Source organism: Enhydra lutris, unplaced genomic scaffold (assembly GCF_002288905.1).
Source record: "Enhydra lutris kenyoni isolate GAN:26980312 unplaced genomic scaffold, ASM228890v2 scaffoldscaffold6, whole genome shotgun sequence".
NCBI classification, from domain to species: Eukaryota; Metazoa; Chordata; class Mammalia; order Carnivora; family Mustelidae; genus Enhydra; species Enhydra lutris.
The window spans coordinates 27,574,453-27,598,424 of record NW_019154090.1 but is presented as its reverse complement, the minus strand read 5'-3'; the positions used below and the strand labels follow the sequence as shown (position 1 = coordinate 27,598,424).

The window sequence follows — 23,972 nt, the reverse complement described above, 5'->3', positions numbered from 1 at the left end:
AGCAAGTAAGAGGCTCCGGATCTTGGCTCCTTCCATAGTGGGGGCATCTGGAGGCCTGGAAATGGGCTTTTCTCCTCCACCTTTCTGCACTCCGTTCTCTATCTCTGTGCCCCAGGGCCACATCTGTGTCCACGCAGAGCCGAGGCTGGCCCCATACCCCTGTCCCCAGCCCACCAGAGACCTGCCCAACCTTTGTTACAAAAACCTTCTCTTTGTCCTTCCCTTCTCTCCTGCAGCTAATGACTGAGAGATCAACTTGATTGTGGACATATTTTGGAAATATTTTCACTGTTTAAAAAAATTTTCCTTTGTTTGAAAGAGAGCTACAGCTCCAACCGCAGGGGGAGGAAAAACCTTATCCCCAGAGGACCAGGGCTGCACATGTAAAGCCAGAAACGACTATATTAAACAATCAAACTGAAAACCACCCAAACGACAGAACTCCTCAGAGTTCTGGCGTCAGTAGGACATGGGTCTTTGAGGCTGCCCCCCGGATAGGGCTGGGGGCTTCGCAAACATATGAGATGGGGGTCTGGCTTCTGTGAACGGATTGTAAATCCTGCTGTGGTGCCTGGACCTTCTCCTGATGGTGATGAGAGAAGTTCTTCTCTCTGTCATTTCCTGAGTGATGGACTGGAGTCTGGGGAAGATGGGCAATTGGGTTCAGATAACAGATCCAGACTGGGGCTACAGGTGGAGTTCCAGGTTAGAGACCCCACGGAGCTAGGGCTCAGTACAGAACCAGTATCATGAGTCAGTACGGAACCAGGAGTATGACTCAGTCTATAACAAGGATCAGAGCTCACAGAGTGCCTGGGTGGCTTAGTTGGTTAAGCAACTGCCTTTGGCTCAGGTCATAATCCTGGAGTCCTGGGATCAAGTCCTGCATCAGGCTCCCTTCTCAGTGGGGAGTCTGCTTCTCCCTCTAACCCTCCCCCTTCTCATGCTCTCTCTCTCTCAAATAAATAAATAAAATCTTAAAAAAAAGAAAAAAAAAAAGATCAGAGCTCAGTCTGCCACAGGGTCAGGCTCAGTCTAAGCTCAAGACCAGGGCTCAGTCTGAAGCTAGAGTCAAGGCCTAGCAGGAAACAACATTCAGGGTCTGACTGAAACCAAGATGTGGCTAGTCTGGGGCTCAGACCATAGCACAAATGGGATCAGAACCCCACCTAGGCCCAGGATTGTATTTGGTCTAGGATCAGGGTCAAGCTTCAGTGTGTGATGAATGACCAGGACTCAGTCTACTATGAGTCAGGGTTCTATGTGTAACCAGGATCAGGATGCACCTTGGGTTTTCAAACCCCCCAAAAAAGAAACGCCTGACACCACAGGTGAGTCTGTTCACCTTCTAGGCCTCAGTTTCCTCTTCTGTGAGCTGGGGATAATTATAACCCCCATCCTGAATACTTCCATAGTTAAATGTCAAGCCAAACGAAATAGCGGATGTCAGCAATCCTTGCAAACTGCAGGGTGTCGGGCAGATGTTTATATAAACACCCCATGAGAAACCCCAAAGAAGGATCATGGAAAAGTCCAAATGTCACTAAGCCTCCTACTCCACCTTCTATCCTAGTTTCTCTTCCGCCCTGTAAAACTAATAATAGCTAACAGTTACACAGCACGGCCTTGTCTTGGGCACTCTTCTCCAAGCTTTATGTATATTTAATTTAATCTTCAAACAAGCCTATGAAGTAGGTACTGACTTTATCCCTATTTTCAGATGGGAAAACTGAGGCAGAGATAGGTTAAGTACTATGCTTAAAGTCACACTTAGTATGTAGAAAATCTCTGATTTGAACCTTAGGTTCTTTGGCTCCCAAGTTCATGCTGAGTGTAGGAACAGGGGATGGGGGACGAGTCTGGGGGATTCTTCCTGGAGCAGACAGACAGGGGTGAGAGGTGCAAGTCAGCAGCAGGCCGGGCAATGACCCGTGGCCTCCAGCAGCTGCCTTTCCCCAGGAGGCCGTCTCTTAGCAGACCCCACTCCCACCAGGGGACATAAAAGGCTGGGGGAGGAGTTGGCGGGTGGCATTAAGGCATCTCTTTAAACTTGTTTGTTTATGGAAAGAAATTTCAGGCCAGCTGCTGAAAACCTGTATTTTATGGGTAATTTTTCAATTTATTTCACACTGGTATTAAAAACAACAACCCAACCCACCACGGAGGCTGCGATTCCACCAGGGTTGGCGAAGGAGGGGCAGCTGGCCTAAAGCAGCTCCTTTGTTTGCCTGAACAACCCAGGGACCAGGCTGTTTGCCCTCCCTTGGGAAAAACCAGATGAGGTGAAGAATCAGGACAGGATGAGGTGGAGGTTCCAGTTTAACAAGAGAACAAGACAAAGTCCAGCAGAGGAAGGTGGAAGATTCAATGCTGGTCTTTTGTTGGAGGGGAAACTGAGACACAGATAATGAATATTACTAGTGAGAATTTATTCTGGATTGGACATTGTATTTACCTGCACTACCCCATGCAAGGTCATGAAAATTAAGATATTATCTTTCTTTGGGGTTGCTGTGAAGCAAACACTGAGACAAAGATTGGAGTTCAAGAAGTTTTTTTGGGAATTGATCCTGGGAAATGCGGGGCTGGGAATAAATTGTGAAACAGGGTGGGAGGCCAGCCCATGAAGGGCAGGACATCAAGACAGGTACCACTGGGACATCTGGAGCTCTCTACCCTGCTGGGGAGTTCTGGAAAAGAGCACAGAACAAGCCTAGGCTATCCCACATGTTGAAGGAGGAAGTTGGGGTCATTGTCCATCATTGGTTATCACCACTCTACCACTGAGTCCATCCTCAAGATTTTCTTTTTTCTTTTTTCCAATTATTGCATTGTTCAGTTTTATACTTTCAATTTGGCTCTTTTTAAAATAACTTTTTTTCTTTGTTGAGATTTTCTATGTTTTCATTCATTTCAAAAGAATTTATAATTTCTTGCCAAAGCACTTTTTGGATGGCTGCTTTAAAGTCTTTGTCAGATGATCCCAACATCTGGATCATCCTGGTTTCAGCATTAGTGGATTGTCTTTTCTCATTCAAACTGTGGTTTGAGCTAGCATATTAGGCAACTTCAGGCCCTATTTAAGTCCTTTATTTTGGCTGGCAGTCCCACTTTTTAGGTGTAGTATGTAGGTTCTTATATACTTTTGGAGGCTGGAGTTACAATGACCATTTAGTTTCCAGAACCCTTGCATTTCTATTCTGGTGTGCTTTGTACTTCTGGTTCTACTGGGGTTAGTATTAGCTTGATACCAAAACCAGACAAAGATAGTACAAACATTATATACAGGTCAATGTTTTTCATGAATATAGATGTGGAAGTCCTTAATAAAATATTATCAAGTAGAATTCAGCAAGATATATAAAGAATCCTACACCATGGCCAAATGGGGTTTATTCTAGGGAGGGAAGGCTAGTTCAATATTCAAAAATCAATCAATGCACTACATCAACAGGCTAAAGAAGAAAAATCACATGATTATATCAATAATGGATGCAAAAAAATTTTTTGACAAAATTCAACACCCATTCCTGATTGAAAACTCTCAGAAAAATAGCAATAGAGAGGAAATTTCTCAACTTGTTAAGAGCATCCAAAAAAAAAAAACAAAACAAAACAAAAACCCTACAGCCAACATCGTATTTAACGATGAAAGACTGAATGCTTTCTCACTAAGGTTGGGAACAAGGCAAGGATATCTTCTCCCATCACACTTATTCACTACAGTGCTAGAAGTTCTAGCCAATACAAGAAGGAAAAGGCAATAAAAGGATCACAAATCAGAATGAAAGAAAGAATACTGTCCCTATTTTCAGGAGACATGTTATCTTTGTTGGAAAACCCTATAAATGTGCAAAAATACTTCTTAAACTAATAAGTTCAGCAAGGTGTCAGGGTGCAAGATCAATACATAAAAATCAGTTGTATTTCTGTAAACTAGGGATGAACACATGGTGCAACAAAATTGAAAATACAATAAAATTTACAATCCTTTTTTAAAAGGGAAGAAAAATTCTTAGGTGCAAATCAAATAAAAATTTTAGGACTTGAAAATGGCAAAACACTGATTCTTTAAAAAATCGAAGAAGATATAAATAAATGGAGAGATATACCATGTTCATGGATGGAAGACTCAATATAGTCAAGATGTTAATTCTCCCCAAATTGATATACATGTTTAATGCAATTCTGATAAAATTCCCAGCAAGATTTTTATAAGTATAGACAAAATTGTTATAAAATTTATATTGAAAGGCAAAAGAACTAGAATAGCTAAAACAGTTTTGAGAAAGGATAAGGTGGATGAGATCAGATTACCCAAATTCAAGATTTCAGTAATCAGGACAGTGAGGTATTAGCAGACAGAACAACACATAGTTTGCAGAACAGAATAGATAACCCAGAAATAGATTCACACAAATATGCCCAATTAATTTTTGACAAAGGAGCAAAAACAATTCAGTAAAGATAAGACAGCTTCTTCAACAAATCATACTGGATCACTTGAACATCCACAGGCAAAAAATGAACCTTGATGTAGACCTCATTCTTTATGCAAAAATCAATTCAAAATGGATTGTGAACTTAAATATAAAAAGATATAACTTCTAGAAAAAAGATAGAAGAAAATCTTTGAGACTTGAGACTAGGCAAATGTTCTTAGATTTGATACCAAAAGAATAATCCATAAAAGGAAAAATTGACAAGGTGAACCTTATCAAAATTAGATACCTTTGCTCTGTAAAAGATGCTGGAAAGAAGATGAAGGGACAAATTATAGACTAGGAGAAAATACTAGCAAATCATATACCCAACAAAGGACTTCTGTATGAAATAAAGAACTCTTAAAATGCAACAGTAAAACTAAAAAATTACAATCAGAAAGTGCAAAAGACCTGGCGATTCACAGACCTGTACCCCTGGGGCCAATAATACATTGTATGTTTATAAAAAATTTTAAAAATATTTTAAAAAGAAGTGCAAAAGACATGCACAGACATTTTGCTAAAGACGATATACAGAAACTTGTAGACAAACATCCATTGTAGCCTTGTATTTAATAACCAAAAACTGGAAGTTATCTAAATGTCTTTCAGAGAATGAATGACTAAAGAAATTCTAGTACATTCATACAATGGAATATTACTCAGCATTAAAATGCAACTATTTTTCTTCTAAAGATTTTATTTATTTATTTATTTATTTATTTATTTATTTTCCAGAGAGATAGAGAATGAGAACACAAGCAGGAGGAAGGGCAAGCAGAGGGAGAAGCAGGTTCCACCCTGAGCAGGGAGCCCAGAGCCCAACGTAGGGCTCGATCCCAGGACCCTGAGATGATGACCTGAGTTGAAGGCAGATACTTAACCGACTGAGCCACCCAGGTGCCCCTAAAATGCAACTGTTAATCATCAAAAACTTGGACGAAACTCAAGAAATTCAGCTGAATAAAGAAAGCCAATCTCAAAAGGACACCTGCTACAAGATTCCATTATGTAACATTTGTGTAACAACATAATTGTAGAAATGGGGAACAGATTGGTGGTTGTTAGGGGTTGAGGTATAAAGGAGAGAGTGGATGGAGTCAAAAAGGGGTAACAAGGGAGTTTTTTGCCAGTGCAGTTGAGTATCTTAATGTGGTGGTGGTTACACAAAGCTGTACATGAAATAAAATTCCATCCCAGGAAACTCTGCAATCCCTGGCAAACTGGGACAACTGGTCACTCTATCAGGAGCCATCCTGCAGCCCTTGCAGCCCCAAGAAAAATGTTGGCTTTCACCTGGAAGAAAATCCAGGTCCTCTGGCTGCTTAGGAAAAAGAATGTGTAGTGGTCAGAACCAACACAGGCAAGAACTACTGCCTCTTTAAGGCAAGAATGAGAGTGGTCCAGTGTGATAGAATGGCCCAATGTTCACCAAACTCTTTTGGTTTTCTTCCTGAGCACGCAGCTAGACTGCATTTCCCAGCCACCCTTGCAGGTAGGTGTGGCTATGTGACTGAATTCTGGCCCGTGGGAGGTGGGAGGACATCGGTACCCCCCATAGATGATCTTCCATGCCTTGCCCCATCCACAGCAAGCCTTAAGCCATGTACTTAGAGCAGAGCACAAGCTGGAAGGAACCTGAGACCCGGCTGTCCATGCAGGGGAAGGATTTGCTGATCCAGAACACCCAATAGGACTGTCATGTGCTGTAGCCATTATACCAGTCTTCATCTATTTGTGACAGTGTCCTGTGGTTCCTTAACTGATGCCCCTAGTGTGCACACCACCTGGGATGCCCCTGGCCTTGATGTCCTCTCTGGATGCTTGTCTTGAGGGTGACCAGATGGCAGGCTAAGATTCCCAGACAGCCTCCTATAGCTAGAGAGACCCCGAAACCGTCTGTACATCTCAGAGCCGAGTAGAGGTCTGAGTTCTGGCTCACAGAATCTGAGAAATAGCAGATTCTGAAAGGATTGTAAGACTCTCAGAAAACACAAAAACCCATCCGTGCCACTGAACAGGGGAAACTGAGCCCAAGACAGCAGGAGGTGCCTGAGGTCCTACAGTGAATCAGTGGGTGAGTGAGCCCTCATTCATCCATTCTTTTATTCATTCCACACATATTTATTAAGCACTTTCTGTGTTAAGCATACAGATAATATAGAAGATTCCTGCCCTCGTAGAACTTACAAACAAGCCAACTGCAAACACAAACAAGACTATGTACTTGGTACTGTGGAGAATAAAGCAAAGTAAGGGGGGAAAGGAAATGTTCGGCTTTATATGGAGCGGTCAGAGGGGTCCTCTTTGAGGAGGTAACCTTGAGTGGAGACAGGTCCTGAAGATATCTCAAGAAGGATTTTCCAGATGGCGGGAATAGCAAAAAGCCCTGCTGAGGGCACACAGCAGAGTCTGATAGAGAGGAGGCTGGGCAGCTGGAGCATGGGGAGTGGGAAGAGAAGGACTGAGAGGCTACAGCCTGCAGAGCTGGGTGTCTGTCCAATAGCCATGGCCTTGGCACACACCACCACCCCCATCCGTGCCACCGTGTGCATCGCTCTTCCCCAGCCCTACTCACCCCAGGGCTATCCTGCTCTGGACTCTGGAGATTTCAGGACTGGGGGTGGTTGGATAGGGGCTGACTTTCCAACTTCCTCCTCCAGATCTTCTAGGGTTACCTCATTTCTCCCCGTACCTGAATGCCATGTAGAAACCAGGAGACTCCTCCATCCAGAGAGCTCATCCGTTCATTCATTCTACAACATCCAGTGTGGCCCAGGGCTCCAGGGACCCAGATATAACCTCATCTCTGGCCTCCCAAGAGTTGACAATGTAGAGTGAGGGACAGAGACATCAATAGTTACCACCTAGGGCCAAGCTGTGATAAAGAGATTGTGGGAGCCCAGAGAAAGAACTGAACATGGCCTGAGAATCCAGGAAGGCTTCCTGGATGAGGGGCATATCCAGGGCGGGGTCCTGAATGAGTCAGCGAAGAAAGGGGATGGGATGTGTAGGCCAATATTTCATGGAGAAGCCACACAGGAAAGGCTCAGAGGGATGGAGGGCCTGGAGGCGTGGAGGGCCTGGGACTCACTGAGGATGGAGAGAATGGGCTGAAGGTGACAAGCCACACACATAGGAAGAGGAAAGGACAGTTTTTCAGCAAGAGACTGTCCAAGCTAAGCTCCACTGTGTCCTGAGTAGTGGCCCAGAGGGCAGGCGCTGGACACAGACAGGGCGCTGACCTGCTGTGTGTGGCCTTGGGCAAGTCACTGGCCTCTCTGAGCTTCTTTCCTCCCTGTAAAGTGGGGCTGATCAGAGTAGACCCTCACTGGGTGACTTTGAAGATGATATTATGTGTAAAGTGCTTAGCACAACCCCAAGCACACAGGCATCAAAAATGATAGTTACCATTATTATTACTGGTATTGGTTAAGGTGGGGAGTGTGACCGAGGCAGGAGTGCACTGTCTGCTGGGTATGTGGAGGGATCCGGCTGTGAAAGGGTTAAAACGGCCCGAGCTGCTCCCCATCCAGTAGATAAGGTTGGAGGAAACACAGTCCAGTGAATTTATGAGGTGCCGGTCACTTGGCATCAAAAGATTAGGGGCTCCCCGCAGGCTGCGCAGGAAACATGCAGGGTCCGAGGCCAGAAGGGTCCCGGGACTCTCTTGAAAGAACAAGGCAGGGGCGCCTGGGTGGCGCAGTGGGTTGGGCTGCTGCTGCCTTCGGCTCGGGTCATGATCTCAGGGTCCTAAGATCGAGTCCCGCATCGGGCTCTCTGCTCAGCGGGGAGCCTGCTTCTCTCTCTCTGCCTGCCTCTCTGTCTGCTTGTGATCTCTGTCTGTCAAATAAGTAAATAAAATCTTAAAAAAAAAAAAAAAAAAGAAAAGAAAAAAGAAAGAACAAGGCAGAGCAGAGAGGGTGCACACCAGACGGTCAGGCCTCAGGGTAAGGGACTGTGAGACACAGAGAAAACAAGAGGAAGTTCAGGAGTGGCCCCCGAAGGGCCAGGCGCAGGAGCCAGGAGCGACAGAGGAGGGAGAAAATCGGAGGCAGGCGGGGAGTGGGGTGTCAGGGGTGCCGAGAGCGCCGGGATGGGGGTCACTTGGCGGTCGCGCGTTTGTGCCTGCGTCTGGCCGGCCGGCGGCGGGTCTGTGAGTGGAGCAGTGCAGGGGGCGGAACGACGCCAGACCGCGGACTGCCGGACCGACCGACCTCCGGACCCCCGCCGGGCGACCCCCGCCCCCCGCCGCGCGCGCCGTCCGAGCGGGTTAACGCGCCGCCCCGCGCGCCGGCTCCTCCCAGCCAGGGCAGTGTCCCGGCTCCGCAGACGCCCTCACTCGACCTGGCAGCCAGCCCCTGGGCAGACGGCGCGTGCCTGGCGGCGGTACCGAGCCCTCGCCCCGCGGATGTGCCCGCGCGCCGGGAGCAGCCATCGGGCCTCCGGGGAAAGCCCCGCGCGCCAGCCCCGACCAGGCTGCCCAGATGCGGGCGCCACTCTGCCTGTTGCTGCTCCTCGCCCACGCCGTGGACATGCTCCCAGCGAGCCGAAGGAAGAAGCAAGGTACCAGGGGCAGCGGGTTGGTGGCAGGGCGCGCACAGCGGGGCAAACTGGGCGATGGCCCTTGGAACATCAGCATGGTGTCCTGGCACCATGGACCACTCACACCTCCAATGGCCCACTTTACAGACAGGGAGACTGAGGCCCGGGGCACCTGTCTAGCAAGCTGGCTTGCTCTCCAAGGAAGGAAGGGGCTGGTAGGGCTCTGTCACTGACCCACTCCCTATAGTAGTATCATTGCTGAGAAGGAGGGTGGCTCTGTGCAAAGACAGGAGGCCCCAAGTGCCAGGTCAGAGGACACTGGGACTAAGGGACAGAATTAGTGGCTTAGAAGCCATGCTAAGAATCCATGCTGAACGGAGAAAAAACATATACAGTGTTGGGCTGGGAGTCCAGATGGCCCAGTCTGAGGCCCATCATTGACCCTGACTCACCTTGTCACCTTCCGGGAGGCAGTATTCCTTCGTGGGCCCCCTCTGGCAAGGATATGAGCTTTGGGAATTCAGGGAGACCTGAGACCAGAATTCAAGTCCATTTGTTCTGAGATGACCCAGCGGAAGCCCCAGATTCCCCCCAGTTTTTCCATCTTGACTTCCTGGGAACATTCGGAAGGTAAATCAAGGTCAAACTAGAAATGTACCTGGGGCCCATAGGAGCCCCTGGCTCCCTCAGGGTCCTATGCCACAGTCGCTCACTGTGAGAGTCAGAATGTCCTCAAGAGGTGCGTTTGAGGTCATTGCTGCAGAGTGGGGGTCGGCAGAGCCCGCCCGGCTGAGGAGGATGAGCAGGGGAGCAAGTCTCCCGAGCTGGTACCAGTCTGAGAGGCAACCTTGGAATCCCAGCCACTGTGCCAAGGTTTTCTCTCATTAAGGGAATCCCTACCACTTCCTTATGACAGCTGGGTGCCAAGGCTTTACAGGTTAAGGAATTTTGCTAAGCTGTCCTGCAAGGTCCGAACAAGACTACATGGGAATAAGAAAGAGAGTCTGCCTTCTAGAAGCTTCTAGTTCGTTTGAGTGAAAAGCCCTGCATGGACACAGTCACTCCTGGAGTGGAGCAGGAAGCAGAGAGGGGCTTTGGGAAAATGCAGAGGTGGGATTGGGTGGGGGTGACCGACCCAAAGGGCTCCCATCCCTGGTGTGACTGGATGGAGGGACCCAGGGGTCTGAGCAGTGGGTGGGCTTAAGGGAACTGGGGCAGGTTTGGGACTTTGTGGGAATGTTCCTCCGTGAATGGCCCTTGGATGGTGTCTTCCCCAGTGACCAGCTGAGTGACCTTGGGGAAGTCACTTTGCCTCTCTGAGCCTGGGTTTACCCATCTGACAGTCTTTTAGAATATCTCTGAGATTTTTCTCAGTTTTAGAACAGATGGAAGAAATAAAAATAAAAACTTTCTCCTCATTGACTCCCCTTTAACAAAAGGAATGATAATCTGGAACATTGGACTCACAGGCAGATGTGGGCAAGACTGAATGTGTATGTTTGTTAAGTGAGTAACCAAGTACACGGGCTCCTAGGGGCACTTGTCGGTACCAGTCATCTTCATTTCCTGTGTGTGGTGTCCCCGGCTACTCACAACAGCCTCACAGGGGTGAGGGGAAGGGCGGGCAGGGCGATGCTTATGTTCTGGATGAGGATTCAGAGAGGGAAACTGATTTGTCCAAGGTTGCACAGCAGGTAAGCAGCAACGCAGGCTGGAATCCCACTGTGTCTGTCAGGATCGCTCCTGAGCTGTGTTGGCCTTCCCTTCCCCCTTCCTAGAATCTCCATTTCCCCAACTGAAGAGGAGTTGGTTGGGGAGATCTTTAAGATGCTTCACAGCTCTAGGGGCGCCTGGGTGGCTCAGTGGGTTAAGCCGCTGCCTTCGGCTCAGGTCATGATCTCAGAGTCCTGGGATCAAGCCCCGCATCGGGCTCTCTGCTCAGCAGGGAGCCTGCTTCCTCCTCTCTCTCTGCCTGCCTCTCTGCCTGCTTGTGATCTGTCAAATAAATAAATAAAATCCTTAAAAAAAAAAAAAAAAGATGCTTCACAGCTCTAAAAAGACCCCCCCACACACACACACAGATTAAAGAAAAAGAAAACCTCCACTCCCTCTCCCCATCCCCCCGTTGCTCGGTGAAGAGGTTGGACATGGCTGTTCCCGATGCTGCCCCTGTTTGGGAAAGGGGCTCTTGGCGCCCCTCCCCACAGTAATTGATGTCTTACGTATAGGACATAAACATGCCCCCTCCAGCATTTCCTGAGAGAGGCTTGCAGCTCTACTCATCAGTCAGGTACAATGGAGAGAGCCTTGGATTTCACTCCCACCCCGGGGCCCCTTTGCACCCAGACGGTGGACTCCCATGCTCCTGCCAATACCCTCAGTTTCCCATTGGCTCTGGGTGGGGGGATGGAGGGGTAGGAAAACCCTTCCTATAGCATATTCGGCAAGTGGTCTTAGGAGTCCTGGCCAAATAGGTTTGAGAAATGCTGGGTTTAGCAGATTTCTCCACTGCAGGACTTATCAGAGCATTCATGGTAAAGCAGTGGGGCTAGACAGCAGGACGTTTCCCAAACTAATTATGCAGCAGAGGGCCATTTTTCATGAGACAGCTACTTGGAAAACTCCACACGACATCCCTGAGGGTCTTAGCGGCTTTGACATTTTGCTGTCACTGTAGAAGGAGACTGTGTCCTGAAGACACCTAGGCCCTGGCCATGCTCCATCATCCATCCTGTTCATTCAACAACCGCTACAGGGTAGCCTCTGTGCCAGGATCTGTGCTGGAAAGCTTGGAGACACCAAGGTCTAAAGACCCGGGGCCTGCCCTTAAGCAGCTGTCACAGTGGACGGATACCCCTTCCCTGACTTCCCCAACCTCCCCTCCATCCCCGAGTCCTGGGCCTCAGTCTTCGGCCTGCTCTGCAAGGCCCAGCAGCTGCCCAGCCCAAGCCGCCACCCGCAGGGCCTGGCACCCGCAGACCCGTGCTTCCTCAAGCCTGGCGTCACTGTTTTCCGATGAAACCCAATTTTTCTGTTTCTTTCCTTCTTTTTTTCTTTAATTTTTCTGTTCCTAAGACAAGAAAGAATGAAAGAAAAAGCTTGAGAAAGGTTCTTGGATCTCAAGTGTCTCTTACAAAACAACATGTTGATTAATTAAGTGTAAATGAATCAGAACCAGATGGAAACATTTCTCTTGAGACATGCTGGGGTGTCCGGGCAATGGGACAGTCAGGGAGCGTGAGGGATCTCTGGTCTGCACCCCCCAAACCCTGATACAGAGCTTCATTTAGGCAACAAGAAAAAGGCAGGCTGTGACAGACTTCCCAGTAGGTGCTTTGTAAAGATTCTACCGCTTCTCCCTCCCATTTGACAGCAGGCTGGGGTGCTCTCTGGATTGGGGAGAAAGGGGCTTTCATGTGGGTTGAGTCTCACTTCTGCCCTTGTCCCCTCAGTGAGTCTCTTTTTCTTCATCTATAAAAAGACTGTGGCAGCAGCTCCCTTGGGTGGGATGAGTACGATCATTCTTTATAAATTGCAAAGTTCCGCATGGACCTCAGGGCAGGCAGCACTGTCCCACTGTCCCCTGTGTGTAGCAGGGATGCTGAGACCCAGCAAGCAGGTGCCTGAGGCAGTGGCAGAGTTGGGAAAGGACGCTGGCTTCTTGTCTGCAGGGCTGGGCCGGGGCCAGGCGGGCCCAGAACAAGGGGCATCTCCCTCGCTGCCGGCCTCCAAGTGACACCAGGTAAAGACGCCCGTCAGAGGCAGCTCTGGAAGGGGAACCAGCTGCTAAAGGATGGAGTAAGGGGTGTTACCCATACCCAGAGGGCTCGGGAAAGGCACTGCGTGTCAGTAGAAGGCTACCAGCAGAATGCAAGTCATTTTTGCCCCTTTGGGCCTGGGTTTCTTCATAAAATAGGTCTGCTTGAGAAAAGGAAACCAGTATGTTTGGCACTCAGTAAACTTATCTCTGATCCCATGCCCTCTCGCTCTGTGGCCAGTTCTGGAGCCAAACTTGGGCTTGAAGGAGATGCTGCTTTCATCTCACACATCCCCCATCCTTGGGGGAACCCACCTCCCTCTGCAGGGATGGGAACCACCCAGTCCCCACCCAGTCACCAAAGGAGAGCCTTGAGGCCACTTAGCGAGGGCTGGCCACATGCCAGGAGCTCTGCACCATGGGAATCCTCGTTATCACACTGCCTAGTGGACACCCATTTCCCAGACAAGGGAACTGAGGCTCAGAAAGTCCGCTGACCTGTCCAGGAACATTGGGGCCACGGACCCAGCGTCTTGGAAGCTCCAGAGCCTGTGCGTAGAAATATACATGGGTCTTGTTGATGACTTGACAGGGGCTGCAAGGATGATGGCATCTGAAAGGGGCCTCATCACAGGGATTTTGTCAGGAGAGGTGGGAGCAGGGACAGGGCTGGGGACTCCAGCAGGAGGAAGGAAGGGTCTGGTCAGGTGGAAAAGGCCAAAGGGGTTGTGTGGCCTGCAGACAGGGTGAGAATCCAGTCACAGAGGGGCCTTGGATGCCACTGGCATATCACCTTTATCCCAAAGAAATACTCCCTGAGCGCCTCCTCCGGGCCAGGCTCTGGTCTCGGTGTTGACAAGGATGGTAGCGATGCGCTCCGCCGTCCCCATCTGTCAGAGGGCTCGGTCTCTCCTTGAGATGTCAATTACAGACCCATCAGGAAGACTGACACAGACAGGACCCCACTGCCCCTCAACACAGCCTTCAGTGGCAGGTCTGGGGTGTTCCTGGTCTCAGCTGAGCCATCTGACACTCAACAAGGGGACATTGCTTGGCTAAGGTCGCCTTACCTGTTTCCTTCTCCTGTGTCTTTGCGTCCATCAATCAGTTCACTGTTTATTCACCCATTTTTCCGTCTAGTGAGAAAACAGACTCTGGTATGAATGCACAGTTTTCAAACTGAGTTTTGCAACCCATCAGCAGATCAGGGAATTAATTTAGTAAATACAGTCGAACAGTGAATGAAGTGGAGTACAGTGCAGCCGAACAGAACACGACAGTGTAGGATAGAAAATATGGAGGGGGGGGGGTGTCAGCAAACTTTCTTTGTAGAGGGCCAGACAGTAAATACTTCCGGCTTTACGAGCCACCAATGCCATGTCCCATACTCTTCTTTGTTGTTGTTGTTGGAAACCCTTCTCAGTTCACAGGCCATATGAAGAGGCCAAGGGCCAGATTTGGCCCAGAGGCTAGAGGTAGCTAACCTCCTTTTTGGAAAATATCAGAACGTATTGCAAGTATTAAGATTACATATTACTTTGAGAGGTGTGTTTCCATTTACACGTATAGGTTGAGTGTGTGTACGAGGAAGCGAGTGTGCATGCTCGTGTGTGTGCACATAGATGGGTGTGAGAACATGGGAGTGTTTGTACTGATGTGTGTTTTCGGAATGTTGTGTGTGAACTGATTTAATACTGGAATTTTTACCGCCGTCAAGGAAGTATAGAAGCTGTCGGATCAGCTGAGCCCAATACAGTCTTTGTAAATCTCTCAGAGACAGGTTCCAGGAGGTCCCTGTATCACAGATGGGGACACTAAGGCCCCATGGGTCCCAGAACAGAGGGCCTGTGAACCCAGGGAGCCCGGCTGCAGAGTTCCACCTGCGACACCAGATTGCCTCAATGAGCAGCAATGGTCCCTGACACATTGTGCAAGCTGTATGCTTATTTTTGGTGGACTTGAATTTGGTGGCCTTGTCCTTCTCAAGGCATGTGGCTTGTAGCCCCAGAAGACAGAGCAATCAGTCAGAGCCCTAAATATCCTTCTTCATCAGACACTCCTGAGCAGCCGATGGGCCCCAGACATCGTGGGAGCCTTTCTCACTGATCCTGCCGGGCCAGCGTGGTTGCTCCCTCTGCCCTTCCAGAAAAGGAATGCTGGTTGAGAGGGGGGACATGATTTGTCCCAGGTCACGTAGGAAACAGATGTGTGGCCTCGGTCTTCCAGGTTCCAGACCCACAGGGGCAAATCCTTCCTACTACAGACTTCTCTGGAAAACCCACGCAACGCCATGAACCGCCCTGTGGTTCACACAGCACTTTACACTTTGCGGAAGGGTTCCACTTGCCTTTTTTATAGAATAATGGAACGCTAGGGCTGAAAAGGCCAGTTGAGACCTTTGAGACCAAGACTTATACAAATGGAGGTTCAAGCAGGGCAGTACCTCATCCCACCCCCAACCCCCGGGACCCGGCACCCATCACCACAAGAAGCCAGCCTGGGCTTGGGAGCCTCCAACGGGCCCCTGGAGTGACCTGTGTGCCCCACAGGCTCTGTGGCTTGGCTGTGTGCTTCCATGAGCGGGAGCCAGCTGAGGCCCCGGGCCAGACTGGAGCCATCACAGCCTTGAGGCCCATCCTTCCCTTAGAACGGCAGGCTGTGGACCCTGGCCAGACACAGGAGGCCCTGGGCATGGTGGATACCCAGGACCAGGCCCCTCGTGCATTTCCACACACGTGCATGTTCCTAAAAACATACATTTTTTTTCTTTAAAAATACTGAACTTTCGCTGGCATCCAAGGTTTTTAAAAGTCTGTTTTTGATCTGGTTTTACTGTCGAAAGATTACTCTATGCCAGATGCTATTACCTGTTATTTTATTTTATTTAACAACATCAGGCACTGTTCTAAATACTTTATATGTATGAACTGGTTAAATTTTCTTAATAAACCTATGAGGCAGGTCCTATTATTATCCCCGTTCCACAGATGAGAAGACTGAGGCACAGAGAGGTTAACTAACTTGCCCAAGGTCACGCAGCCCAGGTTCAAATCCTGCCTTGTCTCAGAGCCCGCGCTCTACTGAGCTCAGTTGTCTCCCAGCCTTACTTAATCTTCATAGGTTGCTGTGAGGACTATTATCCATATTTTACAGCGGAGGAAACTGATTTAAGAGGAGGGGGTGTTAGTTGAAGAGTATGAAATTGCCATTTTTATAGGTCAAAAACAGCCCAAATATTAGCAATTTCATATACTTCAATCCACTAGCTTGGCAAAGTAAGTTTGGCAAAACCAGGATTTAAACCCAGACAATTAATTCCAAAGGAGGGTGCATAACCACCCCGCCAGGCCTTCTCCCAGTTTGGCCACAGAATAGCCCAGGAGGTGGTGTGACCCTATTTATTCTACAGAGGAGGCCTTCCAAGCTCCGAGAGGGCAATTGACTTGCCAAGGGCGCAGAGCCAGGACGGGGAGAGGTTGAGATGTGCCTCCAGGTCTCCATGGGCTAGAGCCTCCTTTCTTGGCCTGTGCAGCCAGCGGTGCCATTCAGACAAATGCCTTCAGCCCCAACCCTGGGGATCCCTCCAGGTCCCACAGGGAATGATCTGGTTCCCATCGCGGGTGGATGAGGCCCTCCTTTTGGGCATGGCTGCCGCAGGCTGAGCCACCACCGCCTGCCCTGGGATGATTTCTTGGAATCACACCACATGATTCACAGGGCCCCCTTCTCTGTGGTCCCCGCTGGGGGCCCCAGTCTGCCATTATGGTGGGGGTTCTGTTTCACCAGCTCAAAAGAAAGGCATTCCCGAGCCTGGGGGACCCAGACCACATGGGGAAAACCACTCACTTTTGCCAGAAGCCTCCACTTTCCCTGAAGCCCAACAGCGGTGCCCACATCCGCAGGGGTGGAGACTCGCAGGGAAGGAATGTCACGGCTGCCCTTCCGGAGCCTGCCCTGGTGTTGGCACAGGGGCACGGCTGTCTCTAGCAAGCCCCAGATGAGCAGGGGGTGGCCAGCTGGCTGTCACGAAGGCCGTGGGCTCTGCCACTCACTAGCTGAGTGACCTTGGGCATGTCATCTCTCCCTTCTGTGCCTCCGTTGGCTGACTTGTAAAAGACATTTCTAGCAAATAGGGGGAGCTCTCAAGAGTTCCAGCGCCAGGCAAGGAGAGTGGGATTTGGGCTGTGACACACCTGGGCTGAGCTCCCATCTCCGCTCCTGCCGTGCTTAGGTGAAAATATTCCATTACCGAATCTCAGCGTCATCTGTCAGCACCCTGGGAACGATCAGAGCATCTATATCATACGGTTGTCTTGAGGATCAAGATTATGCATGTACCCCACCTGAGAGATAGTGGGTGTTCAATTAATGGTGGTAACCCTCATGCGCCATGGGAGGTTGGCTCTTGCTAGCATCCAGAACATTCCAGCCTGATGTCAGACCTGTCCCTGCCTGTGTTTGGAAGTCCTCAGGAGCCCAGATTCAGAGGGTAGAATGGTCCTAAATGCTGTGTGACTGTGACACAGGATTATCCTCTCTGAGCCTCTGTTCACTTCTCTATGAAACCAACCCTCAGAGGACAGCAGTGAGGACGGAAGGTTGTGTGTGGTACGTGTTCATGGTGCTGGCATGTTTTAAATGTATAAATGATGTGATGGCTGTTTGTGGATGAGGCCATCGTGGGGCCTGATGTCCTATCCTCTGCCCACAGCGGGCTGGAAAAACCCAGTCAGATGCTGTATTTTGAACATGCTTTTCCTTCCTCCTCCACCCTGCCCCCTTTCTGGCAGGCATTTGAGTCAATCAGACTCCTTAATTCATAGCATATTATCAGTACGGGGTCGTGTAAAAACCTGCTTCTGTTTTGTATTTTATTTTCCTTTTTTTCTTTTTTAAATTGTTATGAATTGCCAACTTCTTATTTTATTCTTAAATTTGTTTCACTTACTTAAAATTCTTTCTTTTTTACTTTATGTAAACCCTTCCGTTTTGATTTTTAGGTTTTCATCATTAGTAGTTGTAATGTCTAATTGTAATTAAAAATAATTTTAATGCATTTAAATTTACGTTATAGATGCAGTTTTAGTTTTACTCTTTTGTTTTTCTAAAACTTTTACTGTTTTAACTTTAAAATGCTATTTCTTTTCTATTTTTGTCAATTTTAATTATTTTTACCTGATTTTCATTCCCCTTATTTTCATTTTTTTAAATTTTTAATATATTTTATTTTTATTTTGCCCACTTTTTTATTATGTTTCCTGAATTTTTCTTGTCAATTTATAGGACTTCCTTGTGTTACCTACATATTGACCCCCTGTTGGTTTTGACCTAGAAAATATTTTTCTTCAGTCTGACACCCATCTGGTAACTTCGTATGTCCTTTAGAGAATAGAAATCTCTACTTAGGATACCATTCACGTGATCAAATCTCATATGAGCTTCTTGGGGGTGGGGGTTTTCTTCTGCCTTACAGTCTGGGCTTTTTGATCTTAGAAAATGTCCTTATAAGCCCCCTGGAAGGGCTCAGTCAGTGGAGTGTGTGACTCTTGATCCCAGGGTTGTGAGTTCAAGCCCTACACTGGGCACAGAGATGACTTAAAAATAAAATCTTTAAAAAAGAAAGAAAGAAAGTGCCCATATAAGAGGTCTCAGTAGAAGGGTGTGAGCCCCTGGTTCTCTGTCCTTCCAGCGGACCACCCTTCCTGTGAGCCGTGCTTCCTTGGCAATGCTGACAGTCCTGGTACAGCAGCCCAAGGCCCCTCCCAGAAACATTTCTGGAAGTCTCAATGGCAGGTAGTGCTTCTCTGTTCACTCTTGTCCTTGAATGTCCTCTCCGTCACTGCATCCCAGCCGACACCTGCTGTTAGCCTTCGGGGGCCCTGGACTGAGGGAGGTGGTGGGCCCCCTTCCTTCCTATGAGGAGGAAAGATGGCAGCTGGAGTCCCTGCCCCTGGAGATGGGGAAGTTGGCTGGCAGGGCAACCCAGGGGGGCTCAGAGTCCTCGCCATGGGCTGAGCAGCCCCAGCCCGAGGCTGCCACTCTCCCAGGGCTGCTTTGGCTGCAAGGTCACAGTTTGTGGATCATCTGAGCTACTGCGTCCACACCCTACACCCCCACTACCACCAAAGAAGAAAGAATACAAGCACCCAGGACATTTGTGTGCAAAGCTAGCTACCCTGAAGGTCCTCCCTTCTTCCTGGAGTCAGTCTCCCCCTGTCTGTCCTCACAAACAGCTCAGAGCCCCCTGTGGTTGACCTTGGACCCTAAGGGACATATGACTTTCAAGGGTTTTCGTCTGCTTTTGGAGAGCCACAGGGCAGGAGTCCACAGGGAGTGGCCAACAGGCCATCCGGGAGGCCATCCAGGAGGTGGGACCCCCAGCAGTCCAGAGCTTGGAGTCAGGTTTGCCTCCACCCACCTCCTCGTTGTGAGCTCATGGGTCTACCACTTTATCTCACAGAGCCTCAGTTTCCTCCTCCGTGAAAATGGGGCATGTGTAACCCCAGACTTGCAGAGCTGTGGTGAGTGTGAAAGATAACACAAGGACCAGGGTTTGAGGCTCAGCCAACATGAGCCGGGCCCTGCACACTCACAGCCCTGATCCCTTCGAGCACCTGCCAGAACTAACAGTGACCAGCCCCTCTGGCCCCACGCTACCCGTCTTGGTTCCAGACCTTTGTCCTGGTTTTAACTGGGCAAGAAGGATGGTTCCATTTTGCAGATGAGGAAACTGAGGCCCACTGACAGTGGCTTTTAAATTTTCAGGCCTGTGCAAGCCCAGGTTTCTCTGACCACCTGGGTTTCAGTTTGGCAGAGACGGTGCCTTGGGGCCGGGAGAGGGTTAGAGCCAAGATCATGAACCTCCCCATTTCCCTGTGCTCCTGCTACCCCCACCACATGCTGTGCCTGTTTCCTCTTCTTCCATTCAGTCCCTCCCCGCCATCATACCATTTATTGAGCACCACTGTGGGCCAGGTTGGGTGTGTTACAACCTTAGAAGATGGGTACCCATTTTACAGAAGGGAAAATGGGACCCAGATGGGGGAAGTCAGTTACCCAGGTTCCCACCACCCTCACAGAGTCCGGGTTGGAATCCCAGCTGGGGCTCCCAAGAGCTCCTTTTCACTGTGCCAGGAATTGGTTAGCTAAAACCCAGGGCAGAGCATAAGGCAAAGTCTGGCTCCCACTTGGTGACTGCTTTTGTCATATATGTCAGGCACACAGCCAGGTGCTCTGTGGGTTATCACCCCCGTTTACCCTCCAGACAAACCTTGGGTAGCATCAATCTATTTTGCAGGTGAGACACCGAGGCTCAGAGAGGTCAAAGGACCTTCCTAGGTCAAGGTGGCAAAGCCCCGGGTGTGTGACCTGGGCTCCCACCTCCCTGGCGCTGTCTCCCCTCTCCCCATTTCTCGCTGCCAGGCAGCTGTTCTGGGGGCCTGGCCCAAGCAGATGGCCACTGTGACTCACCACTGTTCTCAACTTGGAGCCCAACTTAGGAAGCCACTGTGGCGGGGCCTCAGGTTCACGGCATCTGGAGGGTAGGGCGTGGGTGGCAGAGGCAGGGAGCACAACTGGAGGGCAAGGCTGCTTCACACCCAGAGGGTCCCAGGACAGGGACCTGGTCCTGGTGGCCTGTGGAAGTCAAGAGCAACAGCAGGGCAAGGAGGCCCACCCGGAAGTGATGGCAAGGGGAAGCAGAAGCAATTTGGCATTTATGGGGAGGCCGTGGGGTAGATCCCGTCCTGGGATTCTCAGATTAGGTCTCTTTAGATCTGAGACTGGATAGCGGATCTGTAAGCCCCTACATGCGCCACGCCAGGACTGGGCCACTTACCTTGTAGTAGCCCAGGGGCAGAGCTTGCCTGTCCCCCCGCCTGCTTCCACAGCTGCCAGCCTCATCCAGACCACCTGGATGACCATGCCCGCTCCCCCTCAGCACCTGCTGGAGCACAGGCAGACCCTCACCTGCTTCTAGGAAGATCCAGCACCATGCAAACCGCTTCTGAGCCCACGCACCTGGGCTGGCCCATCCGCCTGTCCGACCTCACCTGTCATGGCTCTCCCCTGACCACTGCCCTCTTCCAAAACAAGCTCTTTCCAGGCTCTGACCCTCCATGCTTGCTGGTCCCTCTGCAGGGATACCTCTCCTAACTTTCGTTCACTCCTGGTCATTACCACAAATAATCGCTCTCTCCTTCCGGCTGCAGACTTCATGAGGGGAAGACCCTCTTGTTCACTGATGTGCCAGTGCCTAGAACAGTGCCTGGCACAGAGAGGAAGGTCTCTGATAGGAGGGAACACATTTTCCAGTGAGTGGATGATTGTCTCCATTTTATAGGTGAGCAGACTGAAGTTAAATGTCTCAGGAAGTAAGCTTGGAGCTGGAATTTGAGAGCAGGGTTGTCTGATCCCAAACCTCGGGATGTGTATCCATCAGGATGAAATGCCATTTCCATGGTCTTCGGGTCCCCTCTAAACGATGAGTGATTCTCTTGCCACTCCAGCTGGGTTTAGGGAGATGGGGAAGTGCTCAGCCCTGCCCCAGCCCCTGTGGGACAGTTTTTTAGGGATCCTTTTCAGAAATCCATTTACACAGGCTGCAGAGGCAGGGGGTGGGGTGGGGGGGAGGATAGGGGATGCAAAGATCATTGCCCCCTCCCCACACTAAGCCCTGGAGCCAGCTACCAGGCCCCAGTTTCATACTCATGAGGCAGCTCTCTTTAAAACACTGTGGCAGGGATGGGGAGGACTCAGAGACTGTTTCCACCCTTTGTCACCAATTTTGGCACTGCAAGATAAGTCCTGTTCATTCATTCATTCAACAAACATTTACAGAGCACCCTTGTACCCAGCGGGGTGCCTGGCGCTGGGAGGAGGGCTGAAAAAGACAGAGAGCGTGGGAAATTTACCTTTCAACTAGAACCATGTTGTGCATCTTTCTAAAAGCTTCAGCGGGTCTAGGATTTGTCTTTTGATTTTTGTCTAATAAATCAAATGAAAGCAAATGAGAAGGGGCTTTTTTTTTGTTTCTTGTTTTCACCCTTGTGTTCCTGGAGGTTAGAAAAGGGCCTGGCACATTGAGGGTGTTCAAGAAATACCTGCCTAACAGGTGGATAGATCATGAATATTGGACCCTTACGCACAGTGGGTTTTGACAGATGGAGAAACTGAGGCTCAGAGACAGGGAGGACCTTGCCCTAGGGTCCAAAGATCTGGGACAAGAGTCCACATCTGGGGCTCTCTCCCTTTGCTGGGATTTGAGAGGGGAAGGGAGCCTGTGAGAAGAGGCCAGATCCACAATCAGATCTGTGAAGACACTTAGTTCATGCCTGGAGGCCCCACTGGATTCCTGATTCTGTCACCCCTCAGAGCCTCCTGGTCCCCAGGGTCCTGGCTGAGAGGAGCTGGGGCTGTTCCTGAACATTGACAGGGTTTGGCATGAGGACTAGCCCTGACTTTTAGACCTGGTCGCCTTCCCTGATGCTTACTGGCAGTGGAGCCCCAGGATTTCTTTGTGCTGAGCACCGATCATATACCCAACGCTTCCTTGGGCTTAATTTTATGAGGTGAGGAGGGTATTTATGTTGGGCCTATTCTGAGGGCTAGAGTCTCCCTAATGCTTAATAAAAACCAGCAGTTCTTAAGACCACCTGGCTTTAAACCTCAGCTTGCCACTTATCAGCTGTGTGATCCCGGGCAACTTACCTGCCTTCTCTGTGCCTTAACTTCTTTGTTTTAAGAGGACACCTCATAGGGTTGTTGTGACAGAGCCCGGCCATGTAGGCACTCCACACCGCTCACACCAACCGTCTGCTAGACCCTGTTCTGATTGTGTCACACGCCAACGAACTGCACCTTCACAACAACATAAGAAGACAGGTAGTATCCCATTTTACAGATGGGAAAACTGAGGCTCACAGAGGTTAGGTTGAGGCTTGAACCCAGGCTGTCTGTCTCCAGCCAGTGCTGCTAACGGCTCTGCCGCCGCTCCTCCTGCCATTGGCACTGTGGGCCTTTGGGGCTTGAAGGTCGTTAGAGATGCTCCAAGCCCTGAGGGGCTGCCTCCAGAAGTGGGGGATGGGAACCAAAAGGATCAGACTCAAGATCCTCATCCTCACACCCAGCCAGGTTTCAGCCAAAGCAGCTCCATCCTTACCTGCCCTATTAACTCAGCACCCATATCCCATCTCATTACAGGAAAAAGAAGGCTTCCGTGGCTGAAAATATTTTAAAAGTCCTTTATCAAGGCGCATCCTTTGTTTTCCTGCTGGGGAAACTGAGGCATGGGGCGATGAGGAACTCTGCCAAGATCATACAAGGAGTCTGAGTCCACCATGAGACAGGTGCCACTGTCCTCGTCCCTAGCGCTGGACTCTGACAGTCACAGGGCTTCCACAGGACAAAGGAAAGGACATTGTAGGTAGAGTTCTCAAACCTGGTACCCTCCTCAGATTAACTTTCAGAATCTGGGCTTTCCAGTTCCTCTTAGGAAGTTTCTCCCGAATCCAAAACTAAGGATGTACTGTATGTTAGCTAATTGAATTTAAATATTTAAGAAAATGAAAGTTTCCACTACCTTCCCAGGTATCCTGGCCCTTACATCTTCCCCCAAAGCTTGTGGGAGCCTCCGGGTTTAGCCAGTGGTCATGGCCCCCCTCCCATGCAGCACTGGGTCTCCAGATTGGCTGGAGGAGTCCCAGCAGGGTCCTAACTGCTGCAAACATCCTCCTACTGGGCCAGAGCTGTATAGCCTCTCAAAGAGCCAGAAGAGTCCTTCACAGATAAAGAGCAATGGGGAATCAAAAGCGCCCCAGGGCAGGGATTGGGAATAAGCAGCCAACTCAAGCCAAGCATCACCAGGTACTGTACACACGGGTCTCAGAGTACTTCACGGCAGCCAAGTAGGTTTGGAGAGGATCAGAGAAGAAAGAGACCTGCCCGAGGTCACATAGCGAGCCACAGAGACCCAGAACTGGAAGGAGCCAGAAACTGTCTAAGTCCACTCCCAGCTTACAACTCCTCCCTGAGCACCTACTGTATACCAGGCACCTGCTGTGCCGGGTGTAGGGCTATAGCTGGGAGGAAACATGCCAGAGACACGCGTGCTGCAGAGACATGCCGTTCACGGGGAGTGCGGGAGGGGCCGTGAGTTTCCTGAGCATCTGCTCTGCCCTGCTTTGAGC

General features: G+C 49.8%; 1 protein-coding gene across 1 annotated transcript in view; it reads left to right on the top strand.

Annotated features, from left to right (window-relative positions):
• The first annotated feature begins 8,971 nt into the window (after nt 1-8,971).
• LOC111141324 (R-spondin 4) overlaps nt 8,972-23,972 on the top strand; it is a 29,478-nt gene continuing 14,477 nt past the window's right edge. Inside the window, exon 1 of the mRNA XM_022493784.1 lies at nt 8,972-9,050. Coding sequence (XP_022349492.1) covers nt 8,972-9,050 — 79 coding nt within the window. The remainder of the gene's footprint in view (nt 9,051-23,972) is intronic.